Genomic DNA, 27,096 nt, shown 5'->3' with positions numbered 1-27,096 from the left:
ACATAAAAGGAAATGACTCACAAAATCCCAGAAGATGTTCTTTAGAACTTTAAGGGAAGGAGAAAGGGAGAAAAGGTAAATAGTTACCATGTAAAATTTTAGAAAATGACCAAATATATTCAAAACCCAAAAGGAGTATAAATTAAAATAATAAAAAGGACAAACAATCTTGAATGCCTTTCTGAGCAGAAAAGTGGGTTTAAATTAAATAAATGTTGAAGCCTCACAGCTTGCCTTCAGAAATCATGGGCGATCCATCACTGGAAGTTTTTAAGAAGAGACTAGACCAGTGGTTCCCAACCTTTTCTATACCCCGCTCCCCTAGAACGCTTCTGATATATTCTCGCACCCCTTACAAAAGTTCAAAATGAATTATGCATATACACTATAATTTTGAAACTTCTAAACCCAAGTTTTCGCAACCCCTGAAATATTGTCTAGCACCCCCAAGGGGTGTGAGCACCCCCTGTTGGGAACCCCTGGACTAGACAGTCACTTATCTGAAATGGTATAGGTTCTCCTGCTTGAGCAGGTGGCTGGGCTAGAAGACCTCCAAGATCCCTTCCAGCTCTATTATATTCTAATAAAGCCTATCTTAATACTTTAATACTTCAGCACTAATATTTATTCTAAACAGAAAATTTATTGAGTTTCAGTTAGGGAAAAAAACCCTCCACTGGTTCATACAAGCTGCGCCACTGCTGAAACTACTAACTGCCATTTTCAAAAAATAAACAAATCCTTTCAGGTGGCTCCGCAAATCCTAGAAAATATATAATTAACCTAAAGCCAAAGCTAACAGGAAATAACACTAACTTAACACAATCTGAAAAGAAATAGAAATTCTATAAGCACCAAAATTATAAGAGTGCAACCTTATGCAATGTCTACAAGAATTAAGCCAACTGCATTTAAGTAAGTTTTCTTCCAATTTAATGTACCTGAAAACAGTAACATACTTATAGTGCTCAACCAAGAGTAGCTTTTTAAAAAAAGAAACTTGGACAGACTTTTAATCTTCTCTCTTCATAATCATGTATTTTGCCTCTCAATGAACATCTTAGTTTAGAAGAATACTCCGCAAAAAGAACACCGAAAACAACACTTTTCTTCAATTAATGAGAATTAAAAGTAGAAGCAGATCTTAACACATACGCTCTATCTCTTGCAATGTCAGAAGTAACTATGACACAATGTTACCTCTGCCTAGCTTTCAAACAACTTTAAAATCGAGATCTGAAGCTGATTTTCAATTCCAGAACAATGCTAGTTTTGTCTTGACTGGCTTCTACCAGGAGCCGTGGCGGTATAGTGGTTAGAATGCAGTACTGCAGGCTAATTCTGCACACTGCAGGAGTTCAATTGGCTCAAGGTTGATTCAGCCTTCCATCCTTCCAAGGTTGGTATCTGACTTTCCCCATTGATTTTGCTTGTTGGAAGCAGGCTGGGAATGTCACAAATGGTAATCATATGACCCTGGGATACTGCAATCATCATGAATACATTTCAAATGTCAACCACACAAATTTTGATCATATGACCATAGGGATGCTGTGATGGTTGTAAGTGCAAGTATCGTCAGTTTTCCAGTGCTATTGTAACTTCAAAAGGTCACCAAACCAATGATTGCAAATTGACGACTACCTCTATTTATTAAAAATAGCTGTTTAGTAGCAACGTAATGTTTGTTGCACTTCCTTTTTACTTCTATCGCCAATATTGCTTTAGGAAAATATATAACATTACTGAAAGCAAAAGCAATTCTTTCTACAATTCATATGGCAGTTATGAATCTGTAAAAAAAATTAAGCAGAAATGAAGAAACTTAAAAATATTCCAAAATATACCTACAGACAACTATGCAACAACTATATGGCAAGAAATAAAAAGTAAGAGATATGGGCTTGATCGAATAATATAATTACTAATTAGTCCTTTACAGCAGGGCTTTTCAACCAGTGGTACGGGTACCACCTGTGGTACATTGGCACCTGGCAGGTGGTACGTGACCATCCTAGAAAAGTGGTAGCGGGGGAGGGGAATGAGCTGAACCTCTGGCAGCACCGCACAAGCCTGAGTGAGAGATGGCTGGAGCTGCAGGGCTGTCAGGGCTCAGCGGAAGCGCCAGGATCAGCGCCAGGCTCCAGCTGGAGCTCGGCGCTGATCCTGGTGCTTCTGCTGAGCCCTGAAGAAGCACCAATCAGCTGGAATGTTGCAGCCTCTCCAGGGTCTTGTGATTTACATTCAGATGCTTGGCAACTGATTCATATTTATGATGGTCACAGTGTCCCAGGGTCATGTGAAGTGACCAAAACCTGCTGCAACCACCCAGCAGATGGGGGGGAATAAAAACCAAACACCCCCACCCCACCCCTGCTGCCAATCCTCAACAGAAATGCTCACAACAATGAAAACCTTGGACAGGAGGAAGAGCGCCGCTGGATGGGCAGGCAGGTGTCTTGCTTGGCTGTGGCTTGGGGGGCATCTTTTTCAGTGCCATTGTAACTTCGAACAGTCACTAAGCAAACTGTTGTAAGTCGAGGACTACCTGTACTTTATCACTTTTGGGGGGGGTCATCAAGTTTTTGACACCTTGCTAGGTGACTGGTGGTACTCGGATATTGCCATATCCTAAAAGTGGTACAATGGGTGAAAAGGTTGAAAAGCCCTGCTTTACAGTAATACTCTACTATTTTAAAAGTCAGTTCTGTATTGCTTCTTCAAAGCCACCTCAAAGCCAGGCCCCAGCAAACAAAAAGACACTTCTGATAAGCTCCAAATCAGCTTCATTAGAGCAGCCTAATTTAGAAGGAAGGTGATGTTTTTAACCACAATTTTTTCAAGATATCAAATGATTTGTAGTAAATTTATCAATTTATTGCAAATCATTAGATATCTTGAAAGAAATTCAGATCTAATGCCTTGGCCCTCCTGATCTTGATTAAGGTATGTTATATACCAGTGGTGGCGAACCTATGGCATGGGTGCCAGAGGCGGCACTCAGAGCCCTCTCTGTGGGCACGCGCCATCGCTCCAGTCCTAGCCCTTCAGCTGGGTTTTATAAAACCTTTTCGCTTTAGGCCGCCGCCGTGTGCAAAAAAAAAAGGTTCAATCAATCAGTCAATTTCAACTTCTCGCGGGGAAAAAAAGATCTTGCAAAGTTGGAATTGATTGATTGATTGAACTTTTTAGTCCCACCCAGCCTGCCGTTACCACCGCAGCCATGCCCACCCAATGGGCCACACCCACCCGGCACCCGACGATGCATAAGTGGGTTTTGGGTTGCAGTTTGGGCACTCGGTCTCTAAAAGGTTCGCCATCACTGTTATATACTTAAAAAAATAAGAAATATCACAATGAAAGTTGCATTAAATATTAAGACACCTAAAGCAAAATAGCATTAACATTTACCATTAATGGTAAATGTATGTATTTAGCATTGCATCTCATACAAGTGTAGTTCTAAAAAAAAAAAGTAGCAATTAGACCTAGTGATAGTTTACAAAGTCCAGAGCTCACTCAGAATATAAACTATTTGTCAGCGTCACCAAATGGATAACAGATAAGAGTTTCAGTTTTACTCCTATATAGACTTAATCCCATAGACAACAATCACTATCAAAAATCTAGTGGTGCTTTCAGTATGCATTTAAATTCCAAAGGCCCATAAATTTCTAGACTACCATGGCTATATTGATTCTATGACTTTTCCATGCCACTTTTCATGTCTATCATTAGCTAGTATGACTGTACTCATTCCTGATATAGAAATATTATTTATTCCTGCATAGAAAAAAAGGAAGCTGCATAATCATGCAATTCTGGTTAGTTCATACAAAAATGAGTTCATAAATACTAATGTACAACTTTATATACTAATAAAATACAGCATACAAATATGAGAAGAGTATATACATGTTTACAGAAACAGACTAAAATATCTGTATCCAGATAAACCATCTCATGTTCCATTTCTTCATCACAGTAAAACAACATGAAGAGGTAATTATATAGGTAAGTATGTACATACTTTACAATGAAATTGCTTAACAACTATTTTTTATCCAATTGTTTACTTCACTGCTAATGAAAATGTAGTATGTTTCCCAGTAAACCACTATTATTCAGAGCAACTTTAGTACTGACAGCTCCTAAACCCAAAGAACAAAATATCACAATTATATTTTATTAGGTCAGTCTCCAGTCTCCAGAGTGAAGCACACTATAAGTTTTTAGCCATGGCTTCAATTCTATATATATTTACAAGAAAATAATGAATTCCAAAGTTAACTTCAAGAAGAAAACTATAAATGCAATTATTTGCAATTAAGTATGATGTGAACAAAATACTGGCCAAAAGTAGTATCCAAAGTGAAACTCTATCATAATTATATGTCTACTAGTGCTTGATTTTCTGATTAAGTTCAATTTTACATGCTCCCCAAAAATAGCTGTTTTCACAACACAGTGATCATAAACTAATTTTGAGGGCCGTATTTGTTAAAATATGCTATTTAAATGTAATTGGGTAGCCTGCTATTTAGTGTGTCAAGTGAAGGCACCTTTTAAGCTCCACTGATTCCCCTGGAATTTATTTTTGAATAAACATGTATACCATTGTTCTATAGTAAATAAATACGTAATCTTCAGGTCATCACCAGGTTTTTTTTAATAAAAAAAAACTTTGGTTTATTTTCAAAATACACTATTTTAAAACACATTGCAGACCAATTATTGTGTGTATTCCCACATTTGAAAAAGAAACAATGTATGTTTTCTCTGAGGAGCAATGGCATTCACATTAAAGTAACAGCAAAAACTATGCCAATGACTTAGGCAGAGATAAGAAAACAATTATAAACAACTTCCTTTTTTGATTGGCACAGCAGTTTAAATCAGAAAATTCTTACTATTACAAATCCATTCCTGAACTTTTTTATTTGCAGTTAACAGCTTTAGAGTTACTTACATATTCACTATTCAAAATGTCAACAAAGAGTATTAATATCAAATTGCCCTTAGCAATTGCCCCAACGTATTTATGTACCTTTTCAACAAAGGATCCCTTAAATCATTCCCTTACACAACTTCCAAAATACAGCTACAAACAAGACCGATCTAAATTCTTAGATATAAAACACAAATCCTATAAATGTTTTAATCCTTAAGTCTTCTTGCCTGGAAAAAGCTGAAAGTCTCTTTTTTTCCCAGACACTACTTCTTGGGTCTATTTAAGGTGATCTCTGTATATCCAAAAAGGATGGGAAAAGAAAACAGAAAAAATGGATTCTTTTCCAACTACAGAAGGCAGGAAATTGGGGCTTTGTTTATTTCAGCTTTCCTCCAGATGTGTTAGCCCACCGGTCTTTTCAATCCTGGCAACAACGAAGGAAAGTGTAGTTCAGCCGAAGGATCCTTCTCCCAATTAATAAGATCGCAAGGGGGAAAAATAAACTTTATTAGACAATATTAGAGAGCTCAGGAAAAGTTACTTTTTCACTCTCTGCTGTCACTCAGAGGAATACGACTAGGAAAACTTAATAACATAGATCTCACAAACAGAGAAGAACAGGGGCTGCGAAGTAAAGTAAATGTGGATGAGGGCATGCAAGTCATGGAGACTGTTTCTTTCTAGGGCAGTTGATCTTTTCACTCACTCACCCCGCTTTTCACTCAGGAAAGATAAGAAAACAAAGAACTCAGGGGGTCCCTGGTGCTCTCTCTGAGCTTGGTTGTTTTCCTGCAGACGTTTTATTACCCAAACTCTGGATAACAAACTAACTAGCACTGTTGAAGTTACCTATTTTGGGTAATGAAACAAAGAACTCAGAACTGAAGACAAACGCGAGACAAGGAAAAAGAGTTGCATTTTCCAATCCTGAAGAGTTTCTCACAAGTAGACCCTAACTTAAGCCACCTCCCATCTCTGTTGGGACTTTAAGGAACGGGAGCAAGGAGCGGAGAGGGCTGAGGAGGAGAAGCCATTTCCTCCTATTATGCCCCTCATGCTCAGCTGGCTGCGGGGCATTTTTAAAATCAACCTTTGGATCCTCCACATCTGTCGCGGCGGCGGTCGCCAGTACCCAGAAAAGTTCCCAGCACTTTTCTTCGCGCCCCGCTCATTATGCCGAGCACTCACCCGCTGAACTCATGGCGCCTCCCTTCCATGCGTTTTGCCCTTTCTCCCTCTTTAAAGCATAACCATTCTTCTCAGCGTGGCTGCATGCAAGGGTAAAGTCCACCGAAAAGCGCAGCCCGTCGCTCCGGTTCCTGCATAATATTCCCGCAGCCAAGAGTGGAAGAGCGCAACTGACTGATTGAACGGGCACTGACGGTCGTTGCCGTCTTCGCAAAGTTCTCCGGTTTGCAACACAGAGACCCCTACAGGCCAAATGCCGTCAATGCAGGCGCCCCCCCTGCTTCGAAAGACCTCCTCTGCCGTTCAATCTGCGCAGCAACACCACAGATTCTTCTCCTCCCCCTTCTTCCCGCAGTGGCTATTGGGTAGCCGTAGTTGTTGGGCAGCCGCGGTGGGGTTTTGTGGGGAGGGGGGGATCATAACGCCGGGCTCGGCGGACTCGCTTTCCCATGGTGCCTGAGGAGACGGGAACGGATGGCGGAGAAGGATGACACCGGAGTTTGACGACGAAGTGGTGTTTGAGGTGCGTAGCGTAGCGAAAGGGGGCCGGGGGAGAGGTTTTGGGTGCCTGTTGGTAGAGATGGCGAGGCTACTTTATTTTTTTTCTCACGCTGTCGTTGGCGAAACGAGGTGGCGTCGTAGAACGGATGCATGGCCAGGGCAGGTAGAGCTCTTTGCAGGGCCCTTCGGAGGAGGAGGATTTCCCAGGGCGGCTGAATCCAGCCATGTCTCTGGTCGTGAAACCTCGTCTCGGAAGGGAAGGAGCCGTGTTATTAATGGAGTTGGAGAAGTTTGGTGTGAACCAAAGAGTGACTAGCAGATTATTCATATTCGTGTCTAGTTCGAAGCAAGTCCCACTGAAAACAGTACGAACTTACATCGCAACCTAAGAATAATTGGAGGAAAGGTTACACACTAGATGTCCCAGAAATAAAGCGTATTTGCAGCGAGGTAATATTACTTGTTTTCAGCAATACAGTATCCTCTGTAGCATTTTATTATGACACATTTTAGTGAACTGGCATTGCTTCCAGATGTATGAATTACCATGTTAATATCCCTTTATTTGTGTAAAACTTTGTTTATTATCTACTGTCTGGGACTCAAGATAGTTTGTAACCTGGAACCAAAATAAAAACAACAAACCTGCAACTAAATTAACAAAAACCAACGATATTAATTGGTTTGCTAGAAAACATTAGGCAGATCTTTAGCCTGCTCTACCCAAATCCAATCAATGGGATAGAAGTGATAGAACTGATACAAGCAAACATGATTATTTGAATTAAGCTAGTCTATCAGTTCTAATCTCTGTATATAAAAGCTCCCTGTGGTAATGTCATATGAGGCTGTTGATTTGGGGAAATGTTAGTAATCAGGTCAAAAGTTTTTCTAACGTTGTCTGCCACAATCTCTCTATAATCATAGGACTCACTAGAGGAATGGAACTGAATTCTGCTTTGGAAATATTACCAATTGTAAATTGCATGTGAAAATAAGCAAAAATGTAAACATCATGTGATCACTCTTGATATATACTAATGCTGCAGAAGCCTAGGTTATTAGTGAGATGATCCCTTCCTCAACTTTACAATTCAAAATACATAATGAATGGAAGGAGGGGGCAGCATTACTGTACAGTTATCAGCTGCAATAAAAATAAGGTGTAATAAGAGTGGCTGCTGGCTGGACTACAGTTGGATGAAGCACAAGTCTGCAGCATGTTAAAATGGCTGCTGTTAAGTAGTTTATGATAATGAATGTAGCTTAAGGCGTAAGTAATATATTAGTATATATTGTATAATATATTATTTTGATAGTGGTAGTTATATAGTATTGATTAGAGACTATTAACACTCTAATGTTTAGATAACTTAGACCTTTAAAGAGAAAATAAGATTTATGTCAGTGTTAACTATGATTTGAAATGTGATGTAAGAACATGTTTAAATTTTGCATCCAAAACTAAATATAGTGTTCATAAACAATTGCAAATAACATCAAAATATTTTTGTACAACAAAGGTTTCTGTCTTAAACTGAATACTTAATACCAAGGTATCCACTGTACAGTATTGTTACCTAGCTTTCTTCCTTGCTCTTCCCATGTTCATGAAGAAGTGGCCATAAGGAAGGCATTGGAAACTTCTAATGTCAGTTTGAATGGTTTATGGATTTAACAAGCCATCCTTGTGATTTTATAATACTATTCAGATATTAAACTGCTAGTAATCTAAAACTAATGGGTTTTTTTTAAAGTGCATTGTGTATTTATACAGCCCAACTATCCAGAGGACCTAGTTGCTTACCATGGGAAATTACATGTTCAACTATTGCATATTCAACTATAATTGCTTAGTTTCATTCTGGAAAAACTTCTCTGATAAGAATATCACCCTCAGAAGATATGGTCCCAGCATTCAAAATAGAATATGAAAGTAGACTATAGTTAACTAAAAAATAGAGAAGGGAATTATTGAGGGTGAGAGCAAAAATGTGCAAGCTTGAAATTGTCCCAACTGACATGTAGAATAAAAAGCAAAATGTATTTGATGGTTTTTCAGACTATTCTCAGTGTTGTAGGATTTTCTCCAACATGCATATTTTTTCTTTTTGAAGAATATCATTGCTAGGAATGTTGCTTATAACATTGTTAATGAACAGGTCTTCACTGTATATATACTCAAAATTCTGAGGTTATACATTTTATTACACTGTGATGTAATTTATTGGGTATTTTTCTTATCCCAATTGTTATATTTTAACTGTTTAATAATAATAATTAATAATAATAATAATAAAGTTGGAAGGGACCTTGGAGGTCATCTAGTCCAACCCCCTGCTCAGGCAGGAAATCCTATACCATTTCGGACAAATGGCTGTCCAGTCTCTTCTTAAAAACTTCTAGTGTTGTAGCATTCACCACTTCTGGAGGCAGGTTGTTCCACTGGTTAATTGTTCTAACTGTCAGGAAGTTTCTCCTTAGTTCTAGGTTGCTTCTCTCCTTGATTAGTTTCCATCCGTTGCTTCTTGTCCTGCCTTCAGGCGCTTTGGAAAATAGTTTGACTCCCTCTTCTTTGTGGCAACCCTTGAGATATTGGAACACTGCTATCATGTCCCCCCTCGTCCTTCTTTTTGTTAAACTAGACATGCCCAATTCCAGCAACCGTTCCTTATATGTTTTAGCCTCCAGTCCCCTAATCATCTTTGTTGCTCTTCTCTGTATGCTTCTGATTAGAGTTAACACAGAAAATTAAGTGTAAAATTAGCAAATTAGGTTTATGTAAACTACCTGTCAAGCTTCACACCAGCTGTTGATAGTAAATCATCATTCTCCAAACCTTATTCGGTATTCAGTTTCACTGCTGAAGTCAGATACAACTTGGCTAGATTAGAATATTCTAATCCTTTCCTCCTGCCCTTCTGAATGAATGAATATTCTGGCAGGTCTCTTAATGGATTTGAGAGGCAATTGAGATAAGTTTGTATAATAGTTCTCTCTATTTAGTAGCTCTTTGTGAGCTTCAGCACTAATGCTTTTGCTATTTTCTCTTTCTTTCCCTCTGTGAGCCTGGATATGTCACCTATTTTTCATCTCCCTACTTCTGGTAATGGGTAGCTGGAGGGTACTAGGCCACCTCTTCTATTTTCATTTCTCATTTGGCTAGAGTTGGAAAGATTTACTCCTTTTCAGGCCTCTCAATCATTTTATGGCACCGAAGGGGATGTTTCTATCTTTTAATTCCTCAGAATTAAAAACTTCTGGCAGGTACAAAAACCTTGATTACCAGTGAGATAATTTGGGCTTATAAAGATGTTACAAACTGAACTGTTAAAGAAAATGCGGTACTTGAATGTCATCTGCCATATCTCAAGTACATTCAGTTTATGGATAATTTTTACAGTGGATCAAGTATTCAAATCCACCTCTCCTATGTTGACAGTCAAAATGCCTTCTACACTGAATTCTTTTCCCCCTGCCCATTTGAATGGAAGATTATATTCCAGGACCAGGAGAGAACAGTAAAGAACAGGATATATTTTAGATTTATTGATAACTGTACATGATCTGTGCTGTTAGAGGGGTGCAATAAAATGGACATTCAGCTTCTTAGCTGGATAGAAAGCTGAAATCCAGTAAAAAGAGAAACATTATGCCCAGCAATAATCAGGGGGAGGGTCTTTCTGATATTACATCAGAAGAAGAATTGTAGAAGTCCTTGGCATGATTTGGTTGATCTTTAAGGAGGGACAGAGAAACCTGATAATTCTCTTCTCTGAAAGAAGAGAAGACTTGGAACTGTTTATTAAAAAGTGCAGGTGGCAATTATAGTTGGCCTGAAATGACTTCATCAAAGTGAAGAATGAACTGAATTATTATATAACAAACTCATCCATAGAGAAAGGATCATGCCCATTGTCTTGCTGTTAGATTACAATGAAGCAGTGAAAATATTCTGAATTTGCATTTGTCCTCCTTACCTCTACATCTGACTATGAGGGATGGGTAGAGAACAAGTAAAGCTTTACATCCAGTTGTAGAAATACAGCTTTACAAATGTCCATGAAGATTGGATTGGCCAAACTGTGATTTTGAAAAATTTGCTTAATGACCAACAAGCTGTTTGAGAAACATAGGAGAAAGCAGAACAGACCATCTGCCAATGAAATAGCATTGTGAAAGTCAGATGTAATATCCAAGAAAAACATCCCAAGGGGAGAAGATAGAACAATCCAGATAGTTTGCTGGTGAGAAATTGGCATGGAAAAAACATGACAAGAAAAAGATACCGGCCTTGACATCTCTAATGCAAGGCTGCCAAAAGTTCCAGAAAAAAAATGGGTCATTTTGATTTATCCCCAAGGCTGCAATCACAGATCTGATGGGCAGGTAAAGTCTAGGCTTTTTCTTTCTATGTACTTGGCAAGCAAGTTTGAAAGTTATACTTGCAGACAAGTGATAAATGGTGGAAATGTAAGCCCCTGCAGACTGAGTTTTGCATTCTGGACAATCAAAAGTGATTTCATTGTGGCATCAATGAATATGTTGATTCTGAAGCCTGTGGCTGTTCCAGCAACAGGACTGCAACATACGGGGACCCACCTGTTGGGATAGTTGGTTCATCATCTGGCCTGATTCTCATACTGGAGCAATATATGCCAACATCATCAATATTTATTTATATTCGACTTTATATGGCTGTCTCTCTTGACAACTAACTTGAGATCTTGCAGCTAAGTTAAGTTTTTGGTCTCTTGTAATGCTAGTGGATACCTGAGAAGTTAGCTCCTATCTCAGTCCTTATCATCCTCCATTCAAGACAACCACGTAATTGAAATGCTTAGGTCTTCAGAATAGAACCTGGTTTGTGACAGTATTTATTATTCTTTATGTGTGTTTTCAGTATCTGTATGATTCTGTTCATTTGTTGAGGATAATTTTAAATTCCAAGATAATTAGAGCACAGTTATTAAGCAGTTTTGAGGGGAGATTAGTGTGTTTTTTGTTCTTGAAGTCTTATATTGTTGTATTGACTCTGAAAATGAGATTTTGAAAGTTTCTTCATGTGAATCTTATGAGAAAGGCTCTTATATAAAAACAATAGAACTTGTAACATAGATAGAAAAATGTTGATATTTAGAACTGTCTAGATCGGGGGTAGGCAACCTTGGCTCTTTTATGACTCCATGCTGGCTCAGGAATTCTGGGAGTTGGAGTCCACGGGTCATAAAAGAGCCAAGGTTGCCTACCCCTGGCCTAGATCATATATATGTTAGTGGCAATGTGTGAAAAGCTGGCATTGTATAGAATGCCTAGGAAATCTATAAAATGTGTAACATTTTAGGCAAAATATGAATATCTGTGTTATTTTAATATACTATATACTTTCCCTAGGCAGATAATACCTAGACATTATGCAGAATGACAAGATATATTTAGGCAAAGTAATGGAAAGAGAATCATGAAAAGAGTTAGAATTTCTAACCCTTTCTTGAAAAGATAAATATGAAAATGAAAGAAATGCAAAATAATGTACAGGACCATCTTACTAAAAAAAAAAAAGGATTGGCCTTGTTGCAACAAGGAAGGCTAGAATGGCATTTTAGTGGGAGTATTTTACATATTTTACATGTTTTGTTGGTTTGCCTTTGGCATTGCATAGAATGCCTAGGAAAAGTGTGAAATATTAAGCATTTTATACTTTGATACTTTCCCATTTTTGTCATTTTATAGGTTTTCTAGGCATTCTATAAGATGCTTAATTTCACACATTGATGGTAACATGTACATTTCCAGTGTTACTCTCCCATACTTATCTGAAATGAGATTTGAGTAATTCGTTAGCTGATAAGTAAACCAAGATGATTATGCTCCAAGAACGTATGACTAAGACTTTTAAATAGAATTGCTTGGCAAGAGCTGCAAAAGATTTTATTGATGTGCATCATTTCGTTTAAGCATTAGCTTTCTAAAAGCCTTTCATATCTTATCAGCTGATGTTGGGTTCCTCCTATTGCACAGGAACAGAAGAAACAGCTTAGTGAGTTGCTTCTGGCTTCTTCTGCTTCTATGCCACAAAAATGTACCTGGATGAAAGTACAGGTGCAGTTTCTCTGATTTACACCTCAGATTTTCTGCTCCAGACACCCTGGAGAGACAAATAGAAAGAAATGGGGAGATGGAAGAAATTCTCTCGGATGCACTGGAAGTGTATTTAAGAGAAAGGTGGAATCACATTTTCCAGGAGACAAGATTCATTTTGCCTGTAAGTCTTGTGGGCATCTATGTTTCAGCATAAACTTAAAATTTCAGCTGCATTTATTTTAGCAATTACATATGTCTCACAAGACAGTTGAAGGTAATTCTTGAAGAGTGTTCTTTAACTTCTAACTTTTGATCCATCTTTAGCTTTAAACAAGGATAGAATGGTCTTTGAATATGTAGCAGTTTGTAAATTTATGTAATTAAGCATTAATGAAAAAGTTAGATATGCAGGAGATAAATTAGGGCGGAGTAGGGAGGATCTAATGGAAAACGTCTTAGTCATTTCCTTTTCCTTGCATCAGCAGAAATGTTCTTGGTATGCCTTACATATAGGCAGTTATGATAATGCATTCAATCATTATTCACATTTATATCTTAGTTTCAATTTTTTTTAAAGTTTATTCTTTTTTATGGAATGTATTCTGTATGTTAAATAAAGGGATGTTAATGTGAAAAAAGTAAACTTTATCATGCTTTAAATGCTTTTTTCATAACCTTTTGTGTGTTTATTCTTTCCTACCTGCTAACTTTTATTTCTGCAATGCAGTTGAATGATTATTTCAGTTTATTTAGGAAGCATTTATTCTTTACTCATGGTATTATAGCATAACAAAAGAACAATTGGCTATAGCATCTTACTGTAAAAATATTTTTATAGCTTTTTATCTTGTATATTTAATGACTATTCCATTGTTAAACTAATTCAGTAAAGTATAATATGAAATGCTAACTGAGAGATTTGGCATTTATCCATTATCCTGTTGCAATGGTAAAATTTATGAAAGGCAGTTACTAGTATGAAAATTAAGTATATGTTGTATGGTTGTATTTTTAAGATCGTCTAAAAATAGCTAGAAACATCCCTAGTCTGTAATGGACTATGGGAATGAACTTGGGGAAAGGAGGGAGAAGATGTTTCTAGAAAGCAGTCAAGTGCGCATGAGCCTCCCCACCCCACCCAAGGCTTAATGATTAGAGAGAAAAAATTAGGCAGGACCTGCCCTAATGGATCACACAGTTAAAAATGACAATGGGAAATTTTGTACTTTCAGACTTGCAAGATTCTATTAATGTAGCTTTACAATAAAATAGATTTAGCTCATTTAGTCATGTTTGATTTATCCAGAAAAGCTATCATAAATGTCCTGCCTATTTTTTTTCACTTTTGTGCTTAAGAAAGCCTTTCCAAAGGCTTTTATGCACTTCTAAATCTCATTGGAGGGACTCCTCCTTTCAGGAATAGGTCTACAGGTAAGTCCTCAACTTATGACCATTCAAAAGTTATAACTAGTCCATTGCAGGATTCCCACAGTCACATCATCAAAATTCACGCACTTGGCAATCATAATAATATTTACAACAGTTGCAGCATCCCAGGATCATGTGATTGCCATTTGTGACTTTTCCAGAGGCTTCTCACAAACAAAGTCATTGGAGAAACCAGATTCACATAATACTAATACTACGAAGAAGAAGAAGAAGAAGAAGAAGAAGGAGGAGGAGGAGGAGGAGGAGGAGGAGGAGGAGGAGGAAGGGACCTTGAAGGTCCAACCCCCTGCTCAGGCAGGAAACCCTATACCATTTCAGACAAATGGCTGTCCAGTCTTTTCTTAAAAACTTTCAGTGTTGGGGCATTCACCACTTCTGGAGGCAGGTTGTTCCACTGGTTAATTGTTCTAACTGTCAAGAAATTTCTCCTTAGTTCTAGGTTACTTCTCTCCTTGATTAGTTTCCATCCATTGCTTTTTGTCCTGCCTTCAGGTGCTTTGGAGAATATCTTGACTCCCTCGTCTTTCTGGCAACCCCTGAGATATTAGAACACTGCTATCATGTCCCCCCTCGTCCTTCTCTTCATTAAACTAGACATACCCAATTCCAGCAACCGTTTTTTATATGTTTTAGCCTCCAGTCCCCTAATCATCTTTGTTGCTCTTTCCTGTACTCTTTCTAGAGTCTCAACATCTTTTTTACATCGTGGTGACCAAAACTGGATGCAGTATTCCAAGTGTGGCCTTACCAAGGCATTATAAAGTGGTATTAACACTTCACATGATCTTGATTCTATCCCTCTGTTAATGCAGCCTAGCACTGTGTTGGTTTTTTTGGCAGCTGCAGCACACTGCTGGCTCATATTTAAGTAATTGTCCACTAGGACTCCAAGATCCCTCTCACAGTTGTTACTATTCAGCAAGGTACCACCTATACTATACCTGTGCATTTCATTTTTCTTGCCTAAATGTAGAACCTTATGTAGAACCATTGAATTTCACTTTGTTAGATAGCACCCAATGTTCAAGTCTATCAAGATCCTTCTGTATCTGAAGCCTATCTTCTGGCGTGTTGGCTATTCCTGCCAGTGTCGTCTGCAAATTTGATGAGTTCCCCATCTATCCCCTCGTCCAAATCGTTGGTGATGTTGAAGAGCACTGGGCCCAGAACAGAGCCCTGGGGCACCCCACTACACACTTCCCTCCATGTAGATGCAGTTCCATTGAGGACCACACGCTGAGTACGGCCGGTCAACCAGCTACGAATCCATCTGGTGGTGATGCTGTCTAACCTACATTTTTCTATCTTATCAAGTAGTAGGTTGTGGTCTACTTCATCAAATGCCTTACTGAAGTCCAAGTAAATTATATCCATAGCATTCCTCTGGTCCACTAATTCTGTCACCTGGTCAAAGAATGCAATAAGATTTGTCTGGCATGATCTGTTTTTTGACAAACCCATGGTGGCTTTTGGTAATGACTTTGTTTGCTTCTAGGTGTTCGCTGATTCGTTGCTTGATTATTTTTTCCAGAGTCTTCCCAGGTATTGAAGTCAGGCCGATTGGTGTGTAGTTTCCTGATGGGAGCTACATCAGCTCTTTTCCAGTCTTCTGGTAGTTCCCCAGTGCTCCAGGATCTTTATATCCACTTAACATCCACATGGGTTGCTTAATTGGGTGCAACTTATTTAATGACTGCATTGCTTAGTAATGGATGTTCTGTTCCCAATTGTGGTCGTAAGTTGTGGACTACCTGTAGTTCCAATAGAAAACAAGTTTTCTTCTACTTAAACTAGATTCCATTTATGTTTCCGCAAGGCTGCCGTTGTATAGCAAAACATGCAGTTGGCTTTTAAGTAGCTTCACCAGTGTCATTTCTTGAGATTTTTGTTTCCGAGATGCATTGTTTTCATTTAATGTTTTGTAATATTTCAGTAAACTATAATAATTAATTTCAGCTCTTGTTTACAAACAAAACAGAAATAAGTAGCTTTTTTCATTTCATTTTAGAATTCACCACTTTATCAGTACTTACAGGATCTGGGACACACTGATTTTGAAATATGCTCACCATTGTTGCAGAAGTCAGAAGAATGCACATCCAAAGAGGGATCAAAAGATATGGATGTAAGTGTTATTCAGGAGGTAGGTAGGTAGTGTTATACACTATATAATCTGTGAAAATTTTGATAACAGGTATCTGTTTAAAATGCATTTTCTTTATGAAACTTTCCCTGTTCTATCAGTTTTCATATTTTTCTATTCCAATTCAACTATTACCAAAGTACTGTTTTCATTGCCTTAAGGCCCACAGTCCAAAAATAAAGGAAAGGAAAGGAAAAACCTCAGGTATCAAAGTCTTATTGAAATGGCCATGATTAATTAGATTGGAATCATTAATTAGACTGGAAAATATGTTTGTATGTATGTATGTAGAATTCAGGAAAAGGAAAGGATATTTCTGGAAAAGAAAAAAACGTAGAAATTCCAATCAAAAGTTCTAAAGAACTCTTGATCCCTTTATGTAATTGCTTTTTTGAGTATGATCAGTGGTAGTCCCAAATATATTTCTATTGGAATTTATGGATCCTAAGCTTTGTTTGCAATGTGTCTATTTATTCTCTGGTTGGTGATACAGTACAGTGCAGGCAGAAATGGAGTCCACATGGGTTTGCCACATGGCCAAGGTATCTACATGGTATAAAATTACCCACAAAATTACTGGTTCTTAATTTCAGGTATTTTTTTTCCTGGGTTCTAGCATTACAATTCTAAAACAGAAATTCCCATGGATAATACAACCCCTGCAGGTTTCTGTTTTTGTTTTAAGCAAAATAGCAACTATACTTATCGTGTGAGACTATAGATCAGAAATCTGGAATCTAATTCCCTGTCATTTTCTTGTAGTTAAAAATAAGCTTATTGTTTACATTAAGTTCAGTCTGAAGGCTTTTAATTTAAAATATATATTTGGAGTAAAAACTATGTCTGTTCATTGTAGCAGAGATAAGATGAGATGATGAAAACTCCGATGGATTGCAAGAAAAAGAAGAGAATCAATTTATTTTAGTGATTAAGGTACCAAATAGAAAGTGAAGTCTGATCTCACCGTAGGCGTGAAAGCCAGTTGGGTGACTTTGGGTCAGTCACTCTGTCCCAACCCAATTCACCTCAGGTGGTGGTGGTTGTGAGGAAAATAGGAGGTGGAAGGAGTAGTAGGTTATGTTCCTTGAGTTATTTATAAAAATAATTAAGGCAGGATTAAAAAAAATCTAAATCTAAAAAAATACAGAAATAAGAAGTTTAAAAAGAGTTGCCACTGTGACTATATCTTGAAAATGAAGGATCTGCAGCATACCCAGTTCAATAAGGTCTGGGCTTGAACTTGGGGTTTGGATTGGTGACATCCATATCATGTACAATCTGTAATAATAGTTTGAAGAGTCTGAGTGGGGGGTCCTTGGTGCTCTTTGAGCTTGCCTGTTTTCTTGCAGATGTTTCATTACCTTAACTAGGTAACATCATCAGTGCTAGTGATGATACCTAGTTAGGATAATGAAATGTTGGCAAGAAAACAAGCAAGCTCAGAGAGCACCAAGGACCCCTCATGTCAACCCTCTGCTACAAATATTCTCCTTCATTGGATGAGTCTGAGTGGGGAGCAGTGTCAATAAAATTAGGCTAACAGGCACAGTAACAATCTTACAGATTGTTTGCTTGCAATGTAATAAGCACAGTAAGTATCACATTTCATTTTTGCATAATTTCTAAATTCTTCTGTGGAGAACATAATATACAGTATTAGCTAAAAACAGTGCTATTTTTGAAGAAAAAAAAGGTGCCGGAACTCACACACGTCATACAACCCGCCTTGCCTACCCTACAAGGTTCCATCCAAAAAAGGTGCCGGAACTCCGTTCTGAACGTTCTATGACAAAAAAAGCCCTGGCTAAAAATAACATACCATACCATTTTTGTATCTCCTTAATACGTGTATTGTCAAACTGATACCTTTTTTTCCTGAATTGCTGAAAAATGAACCTGCCGTTTCCTTTTGTTTTTCAATGATGGACAACTGTGAACAAATGTGTAAACCCTCATTTGTTTTTAATATGCCAGAAAAACAAACAAATATATCTTCTATCCAAACTCTGAAAATAAGCCAATCATTCTGGAAATGATGGCACCGTACTACCACCCTGCATCACCTGCCTCCCCATTCTTAAAAAGCAAAAATGGAAAATATAGTCAGCATATGACAAATATTGCTACCTACTAATTGTCTGTTTTTATTTCTTTTTCTTACTCTTCTAAAACTTTTTTCGATGAATTTATTTCTTATAATTTTGAAGAGAAAAAATATAAAGACTAATACAAATGTAAAAAGATACAGAGCTGAAGATTCTACTTGGATTTCAGCATGGAGCATTTTCAGTCAGTCCCCAGAGGCAAAAGGGAGTCCTTCTCACCAGGCGACAATTTGTGTAGTTCCTGCCAGCTTCCCCACTGACTTTTTGGAAAAGCCAGCAGGGAAGATTGCAAATATATGATCATAGAGCATTTGACAACCAATTCTAAGTGCAAATGGGTTCCCAAGCACCCAGATGGTGACTGCAGGGGCATCGCAACAACCATAACGTTAGGGACTAATTGTAAGTCCCTTCATTCAACACCGTCACAACTTTGAAAGACTGCTGAATGCATAATTGTAAGTTGAGGACTATCTGTATCTCTTTGCTCCAAACTAGTTCAAAAACTTTCCAACATTATATTTTTAGATTTAATTCTTTGTCATCATGCTCCTCAAGACAAATCTCATCTCGCAGACATTTAACTCTCATTCAGGATTAAGCCTACTTATCAGAACATTTCCCGATACGGCTCAGCAAGATGAGTTTATTGAAAGCAGGTCTAAGCTCATATACACATAGACTTGTGTACTGTAGCGTCCATAAACAAAGCACTTAATTACACATTCTAGGCTTTTTCTCTGACCTTAATAGGTGAACAGAATCTTACCTTTCTTTCAGTTTCCTTAGAAAGGATGTGACCTTTGTTGACATAACTGTTCTCTTCAATTTGGGAACCACCGGTTCTTACAGTCAGCTTCATTCCTTATATTTTTGCTCTCTCTATTTTCAGTTTCCTCTCCCTTTTGATCTAAAAGCATCAGGTTCTTTTCCCCACTCTCATTTTTCTTGGTGATTGCTAGATTTGCCCTGCTGTTGATTCTCTTCTTTTCTTAGCTGGAACTATCACTACATATCACTTCCCTCCCCTCTTTTTTTTAGGCCTCTTCTCCCTAAATGGTTTGTTGCTTATAGAATTGTATGGCAAAAAAAGGTCTTGATATATGCCCTAATACAGTGTTTCATTCAAGTAGTTTAACTAAATATGAATAATGCTACCTTTACATTCAGTTTCTAAGTCAGCGGTTCTCAACCTATGGGTCGCGACCCCATTTGGGGTCGATCGACCATTTCACGGGGGTCGCCAAGCAAGGCTGTCCGTCATTTTTTTCCCCTTTTCTGGCGGGTGCCTTACCTCCCTTGAGCTGGGCCAGCTGGTGGTCGGCCTGCTCTATCTCTGCCGCTTGCCAGCTACGCCTCGGCCAGCGCAGGGGGCGGAACCACGCATGCGCGGTGCTCCCGGGCAGGGAAAGTCCTCGACTTACGACTGGTTGGGTAGTCCTCGACCTACGAGCGGTTTAGTCCTCGACTTACGAGCGGTTTAGTCCTCGACGTACGACCAGTTTAGTCCTCGACTTACGACCGGTTGGGGGTCGCGGCATTAAAAAGGTTGAGAACCACTGTTCTAAGTAGAGATAAGAGGGTTAGTTAAGCTGGTTGACTGACATTCTCAAAGTGGGATTTTCTCCTCTGGGCTAGCCATATATGATCATTTTCCTTTCTTTTCTTTAGCTTTTTACAAAGTTACTTGCATTGGGTAGATTTTTCCCATGGCTGTACTTTTCTTTCTTCAGTGGGACTTTAGCCCTCTTCCCACTCACAATTACTTAAAGAGAGCTCCCCCTGGTTTCCCCTGGAAACAGTAAACCTTCAACAGCTTTATTGGTCTGGTAGTCATTAATCTCTTTTTCTCTTTTATTTTCTTTACAGAAAACTTTTCTTTAAATTACAAATGACTTAACTTCCTGTGGAAGTTATAAAAATCTTTACTATCTGTCTGGTCTTGGGATTTATTAAACAGTAGAAAGAACGATATTTCTGGCTGGTTGGATAAGTGACAGGATAGCAAAAGTCATGGGCAACTGCATGTGATCACATCCCTTCTTTATAAGATACGTTGGTTATGGTTAGTTTAGCAAGGTTAGGAACTGTTTTTAAAAACAATTTGTTAAAGCAGTGGTTCTCAACCTTTTTAATGCGACCCCAACCGGTTGTAAGTCGAGGACTAAACCGGTCGTAAGTCGAGGACTACCCAACCGGTCGTAAGTTGAGGACTTTCCCTGCCCGGGAGCGCTGCGCATGCATGGTTCCGCCCCCTGCACCGGCCGAGGCGTAGCTGGCAAGCGGCAGAGACGGAGCAGGCCGACCACCAGCTGGCCCAGCCCAAGGGAGGTAAGGCACCCGCCGGAAAAGGGGGAAAAAATGGCAGACAAAAAAAATGACGGACAGCCTTGCTTGGCGACCCCCATGAAATGGTCGATCGACCCCAAATGGGATCCCGACCCACAGGTTGAGAACCACTGTGTTAAAGCCTCCTAATGGGAGATAATTAAAGAGAAATGGATTCTACCTGTTGGATTAGCACCAGGGAGACCCAAATTTAATCCACCTTCTGGCATAAATGATTTTGAACTAGATACTATCTCATAGCCCAATATAACTCACAGATTTGTTATGAGGAAAAAATAGATTAAGAATGATATGTGTGCTGCCATGAGCTCTTGAGAAAATTCGATTTATTAGATCTAATAAATCATACATTACAATAAGCCATCCTGTTCATTAACAAAAAAAGATAAAAAGGACTAGCAGGGGAAGTAGTAGGACAGATGAAACGTTTCTGTAAGTTCTCATTGATAAATTCCTTTAGATGGGCTCATTTTGTATCTGATACTAGGTAATGGTATTTGGGGAACCTAGGCTCTAGGATTGATAGTGGAGTCACAAAACTGATGACAGGAAGCAGGGCTTGTTTCCCCCTTTTCAAATACAGCAATATATCTACGGTACATATGAATTTAGCATGCAAAATTGAACAATGCACTTACTGAGAGATGATGATGAAGATTTGAGGCACTGCAGACTGAGTGTTGCATCTTGGGGACTCACCTGGCCCCTGTGATGATGAAGATTGTGAGTCTGTAGTCAATCTTTTCTAAAGACCATTACAAAATACAAAATTGCACAAACTTTCATGATTTCTGATGATTTATAAAGGTTTGGAATACTCTGTGATGGGTGGTGATGGGTCTTACAAGGACATTTATGTACAGTGTGGACAAGCTCTCCATAAAATAGACATACAATTTATGTGCATTAGTGCAACTTGTCTCAGGCAGAAGACAAGAGGTGTTCTCTTCCAAAGAGAGTATTATTTGGGAGACATGATCCATCTTGTATTTTTGTGTGTGCATAAATAGAATACTTGTCATTATCCTTTCAGTTTGAATTATATCTAAGGATTTCATTCCAAGATACATAAATAACATAATAAGGGGATAATTATTATAGGTATATATTGAGAGAATATTGGCTTGCCGTATTTTCAAGTGCTAACTAATTGACATTTAAACACCATTCTAAAATAAGATTTTATTTTAAAGATGCTGAGGTCTTATTGAATTGTAAAGTAGATAATATATTATTTTTTAATGTAATATTTTATAAAAAAACACTTTCAGTGCTCTGTTTATGATTTTAAAAACTACTTGACTTGGTATACATTAATGTGGTATGCTGCCAAAAATCCATACACTGATCTCTAATATGTAATGGCCTGCTTGCTTTACAGCAGGCATGTCAAACTCGCGACATCACATGACGTCGCGCGATGTATCACGACTTTTCCCCCATTGCTGGCGTGGTTTCAGCGTGACGCATCCGGCCCATGGGCCGGCAGTTTGACATGCCTGCTTTACAGTATGGTTTCTTTGAACTTGGTTAGAATGCAAATAATCTTCAGATGAAAGTAATGAAGACTGTTTATATATTTAAGGCTCCAAACAGTTTTTAATTCTTTACAGAAAGACATCCTGTCAAACCTAGTTGAGATATTAAAAAGCTGGCTTCCTTTTTCCCTATATAAGAAAAGACATGATATACTTCATCAATTGGTAAGTACCTGTTATTACCAGCTCACTTTCCTTTCAAGCAATTCACCCATCTTCCTTAATATTTGTGTATATAATTCCTTACTATTTTTATTATTATTAAGCATTTGTTGACCATATTACATGCTGTAGTTTGCAAACTAAAATATTTGGTGTTTAAATCTGAATAGAAGGTAATGTGTGAGGGAACTAAAACAGTCTTAACTGTTTAAGAATCATTTTTATATGTGTTAGGAACATAAGTACTCTTTTATGAAGTTGCTAATAAGTATATCTTTTAGTTTTTGTAGCTTTTATTTTTGTTTTCAAAATAAATACGGTATTAATACTAAAACAGATCTTTCTATACATGTAAAATCTTGCAAATCATATTTCATCCAAAAATTGATGTTAGAAGAGCAGTTTGCTGGCAATTGGTTTTGAGTCCTATTTCAAATAATCACTTCTACACATATTCCTGTCTCCGGCCTCAGTTATTCATTTCCACTGTGGAATGTTACCAATTGATGAGGCAAGCACTGTTAAGAGAAAATGCTATAGAGTTACTGCTGGGTATATAGCCTGTGTATCTTTTTTGAACTCTAGATCCTTGAAAATAAAAGGCTATGTTGAAATGAAAACCCATCAGACAGGCTGAGTAGGTCCAGAGCTGCTATAATTTTTGGCACAAATATTTGTTTTTCCTGATACAGTATTGCTACATTAGGGGCAGAGCCTAAAACAGGAGGTGTACAAAGCTGCCATTTTTCTTTCTAGCACCCAAATTCTCTAACTAGTCAGTTGGAGACTTTAAATATTTGCTTCGGGAACTCATGGGCCTCTCAATTTTCCTCAACACAGACAGCTGCATATTACTTACTTTTTCTTCTTTCCTCCCATTCTTCTGTGCAAATTTAAAGTTATAAGCACTCTAGGAGAAGATTATGAGAGATGACTAAATTAAATATATATACCGTATATTGTAGCACTATGTATGTAATAAATACAGAATTAAAAATGATTTAAATTTAATGCTTTTGTGCATGAACGTGATCGGTTGATGCTGTTTTTTACTTCCCTCTGCTTTAAGGATGTTGGTTTTCGGTCAGATGCACTCTGCGCCATCCTGCAACAGGAAGTTCTGCTACAGGAGGATGTTGAACTGATTGAACTATTTGATCCTAGTATCCTGTCTGCAGGACAGCTCAAGCAGCAGGAATATGGACATCTTCCAACACTATGCTCCCTAGCAACTCCTAATATTTGGTATTGGCTTGAGCCACATGCACGTTATGTGAATGTATAATGTATATTGTTAGAGAAAGTGTATTTGCACACATGGCCTCCCAGCGAATAGAAATATTATTTAGTTTGTTTTCTCTTTTTGTTTTATATCCTATCTCTTGATTTTGGTATTGGCTATGCTAATTTGCAGGAGTATGTTTTGCTTTACCATATTTTCCCAACAGGCAAATGAGCCTGAATTTATGACATCTTTCCCTAAAAAAAAATTAGAAACATTAAAATTCCAATCACTACCTATCTTTTCTATTTTTGTTAGAATTACCAGTTCCTGGAGAACATTTTTCTCCCAGCAGCATGTATATGACACATGTATGTGACAGCATGTATGTTTATATGTGTTCTAACCAAAGGTTTCATTCCAAAGAAAAGTTAAGCAAAAACTTAATATTAAATGAATGAAGATTAAGATTCTCACACACAAACTTATATTTTTGCATATATGTAAGCATGTGTTTATTCACAGAAATAAACAATGAAGAAATCTGATATAAGTAAGCATCAAACTAGGTAAAAGTGAATACATTGCTGCTGTGCTGGTGAGGGATTATTTAGCACTACTTATCAAATGTAAAATGAAATAGAAACTTGGGAAGAAATCCTTGGTGTGCTGAACAGTTTTTTAACTTTTGCTTATAAAATTGATCATAAGAGACATTGCTGTTGAGCTGGAAATACAAGGAAATCTATGATTGCTTACTATTTAAATATATCATAGAATCATAGAATTATTTATTGGCCCAAGAGTGATTGGACACACAAGAAATTTGTTTCCAATGCATAAGCTCAGAGTAGACATATAAACAGCAAGTAATAGGTCATAGATCATAATAAACAACAATTAATAAATCATAAGAAACCAGTAGGAAGAAGATAGTAGGAAAGATGAGATGATGAGAAAAGATGAGAGTGTTCAGCAGAGTGAAGGCACGAAGTAAAAAACTATATGTCTGGCTGTTTTGGCATGCAATGCCCTATAGAGGCATCCTGAGAGGAGAAGTTGAAATAGATTATGTCCAGGATGTGAGGGGTAGATATTTTCTCAGCCCTCTTTCTGGTTCATGCAATATACAGATCCTCAACGGAAGGTAGGCTGGTTGCAATTATTTTTTCTGCATTCTAACTATCCATTGAAGTCTGTATCTGTCCTGTTTGGTTGCAGCGCCAAACCAGACAGTTATTGAGTTATATCTTACTCTCAGGTAAATTCTTCAGAGTAAGTCCTTTTGCTGAGAATGCTGTTTCATCCTACTTTAGTTTCTCTCTGTGGGGATAAGTGGCTTATCTCTTTATATGAATGGGGATCCTGATTCTGCAGACTCCTCATTTGTTAACAGAGATTCTATGGATAAAGAGAAAGAGAGCTCTCTACATATAGTCCCACTTTTCTCCTGTATATAGAACTTGGAAAGCTGTACATTTATTTACTAGCTTTCTTTTCTGAACAATACTTTGTATATCATACATTTAAAAGTATGTATTTGACCAGTAAATGTATTTTAAATACATTTTAAATAGTCTATATCTTGTTATTGTTAACATTAATCAGTAGTGTTATTAGAAAAAGCTTTGGTTAATAAATTAAGACAATTTAAAAACAAGAAAATATGCTGGAGATGATTAATTAGTTGAGAAATCTACTGAAAAGAATACAAATCAAATCCAGAACAAAGTGCATTTCCCTATATGTGAATGTTAGTAGAAATTTGCAGTTAATTTTTCAGTCTGTGCTAGTGATAGGAATGGCTAGAGGTAGTTGAATTGTACTGCAGTACTATAAGCCAAGACAACATATTTCACATATGAAAATTAAAATGTAATCACTTAAATTCAACTTTTATTTCGCATGGATGTTTTCAATTTTAATTATTAACATTGAAATACATCTACTTGCAAATAAGCCCAGTTGATTTTGCTTCAATTTAAAATGAGAGTTATATTTGCACTTGAAAAATGTTCTATGTGGAAATCTTAGGCTGAAATCCAACCAATTTCAAAACCACCTTTTAAGCTGAAATATTAAAAGATTCCATTTCAAGGCTGTTAATAGCTGCTCACACTTAGTCAGTAGCACTACCAATCTATCTGACTGATGGAATGGATTGGTATTCAGGAAACACATTTTAAAGATTTTGAAAAGGAAGAGATGAAGTATGTGTGTTAATTTGCTTTTAAATAAAAAATAGAATCTTGGATCATTAATTGTAACTTTGAAAATCAAGCCATACTTAGATGTGTATATTTTTTTTTGCAGGGATATTTCATTATTATTTCTCTTCATCAGCACACTGGTGATGATTCCTTCTTTATGGAGTGGATTCCTTGGATTAATTTTGGGAGTAGTTTTCTTGGTTTACATAACTATGCGAGGTTTGGACATAACACGAATTGCAAAGTTACAAATGTCTCTTAAAAAATGTCATCTCCAACTAGAAGATGTAATGGTTAATTGCCGCGCCTTCACTAACCTTGTGCGGAAAGCATTGCGACTCATTCAAGAAACTGAAGTAATTTCCAGGGGATTTACTCTGTGAGTCTGAATTGATTTGCACCCAGTTGTTAAATCTTAAGTTAATGAATGGTGAAGATAATTTTCCTTTCAAATTCAATCTCAGATTTTTAAAATTTATTCAGTTTTATCAGATATAACAAGTGAATTCCTGGCCCTCAAATCAAGCATACTATATGTATAGAAAGGTGATACATTATTGTAACAAGGACAAATTTATTATTTGCCATCTTAACTTTTGACAGAATTTCTAAACAGTATAAACATTTCAGTCAAGGAGACTTGAGTTAGTGTTCGTTGGATCGAATCTAAGAGAGACAAGGATGAGTAAACTCTTTGACTACTGAAATGTGAATACCAAATACAATACACACATAAGATTATGTGTATGCCTCTTCCTAAAATTTATAGTAAAGCTTCTAGCTACCTATTATTGAGTTGTAATGGACTAGGCCTTCACTACAGATGTTTTCCATGTATGAATACACACTGAAATATTTTTATATTAACATACAAATATGCCATGTACAAAAAAATGTACATTTTTAAGATTTGTTTCTCATTTCACAAATATGAGCACATTGACTTTCCAGTGTAATAATTATTATTATAGATTATTTGACAGATTGAACCATCCATGAGAATATTCCCCCCCCCCCCATTTTTTGGAATTCATTTTTATAACAGGTTTTTCTCAAGTATGCATTCTAATTAAATGGAAAAAATTAGCTGTAAAATTTAAGTTTAAATTGAATGGTTCAAAAAAGAGTTCTAATTTTTCAACTTTTTCTTATACATTTCCATACACATTGATCACTTATTTTAAATTGCATGTA

The 27,096-nt window shown here is 37.3% G+C and overlaps 2 protein-coding genes across 5 annotated transcripts in view; one reads left to right on the top strand and one right to left on the bottom strand.

Annotated features, from left to right (window-relative positions):
- Positions 1-6,388, bottom strand: part of FGD6 (FYVE, RhoGEF and PH domain containing 6) — a 50,781-nt gene extending 44,393 nt beyond the window's left edge. Inside the window, exon 1 of the mRNA XM_015812747.1 lies at positions 6,140-6,388. Within this exon, the coding sequence (XP_015668233.1) occupies positions 6,140-6,152 (13 nt within the window). The 5' untranslated portion in view covers positions 6,153-6,388. The remainder of the gene's footprint in view (positions 1-6,139) is intronic.
- A 155-nt stretch (positions 6,389-6,543) lies between these two features.
- The window catches only part of VEZT (vezatin, adherens junctions transmembrane protein), a 32,463-nt gene continuing 11,910 nt past the window's right edge, over positions 6,544-27,096 (top strand). For 3 of the 4 annotated variants that reach the window (XM_015812728.1, XM_015812721.1, XM_015812715.1), the window contains exons 1-5: positions 6,544-6,662; positions 16,182-16,316; positions 22,384-22,473; positions 23,540-23,715; positions 26,006-26,281. In XM_015812728.1, coding sequence (XP_015668214.1) covers positions 6,627-6,662; positions 16,182-16,316; positions 22,384-22,473; positions 23,540-23,715; positions 26,006-26,281 — 713 coding nt within the window. In that variant the 5' untranslated portion in view covers positions 6,544-6,626. The remainder of the gene's footprint in view (positions 6,663-16,181; positions 16,317-22,383; positions 22,474-23,539; positions 23,716-26,005; positions 26,282-27,096) is intronic. The other variant, XM_015812736.1, reaches the window with a different exon arrangement.

The sequence above is a fragment of the Protobothrops mucrosquamatus genome, unplaced genomic scaffold (genome assembly GCF_001527695.2).
Source record: "Protobothrops mucrosquamatus isolate PMUCROS unplaced genomic scaffold, P.Mucros_1.0 scaffold_65, whole genome shotgun sequence".
Lineage (NCBI taxonomy): Eukaryota > Metazoa > Chordata > Lepidosauria > Squamata > Viperidae > Protobothrops > Protobothrops mucrosquamatus.
The sequence above is the reverse complement of the archived record's forward strand: the minus strand, read 5'-3'. Positions and strand labels throughout refer to the sequence as shown.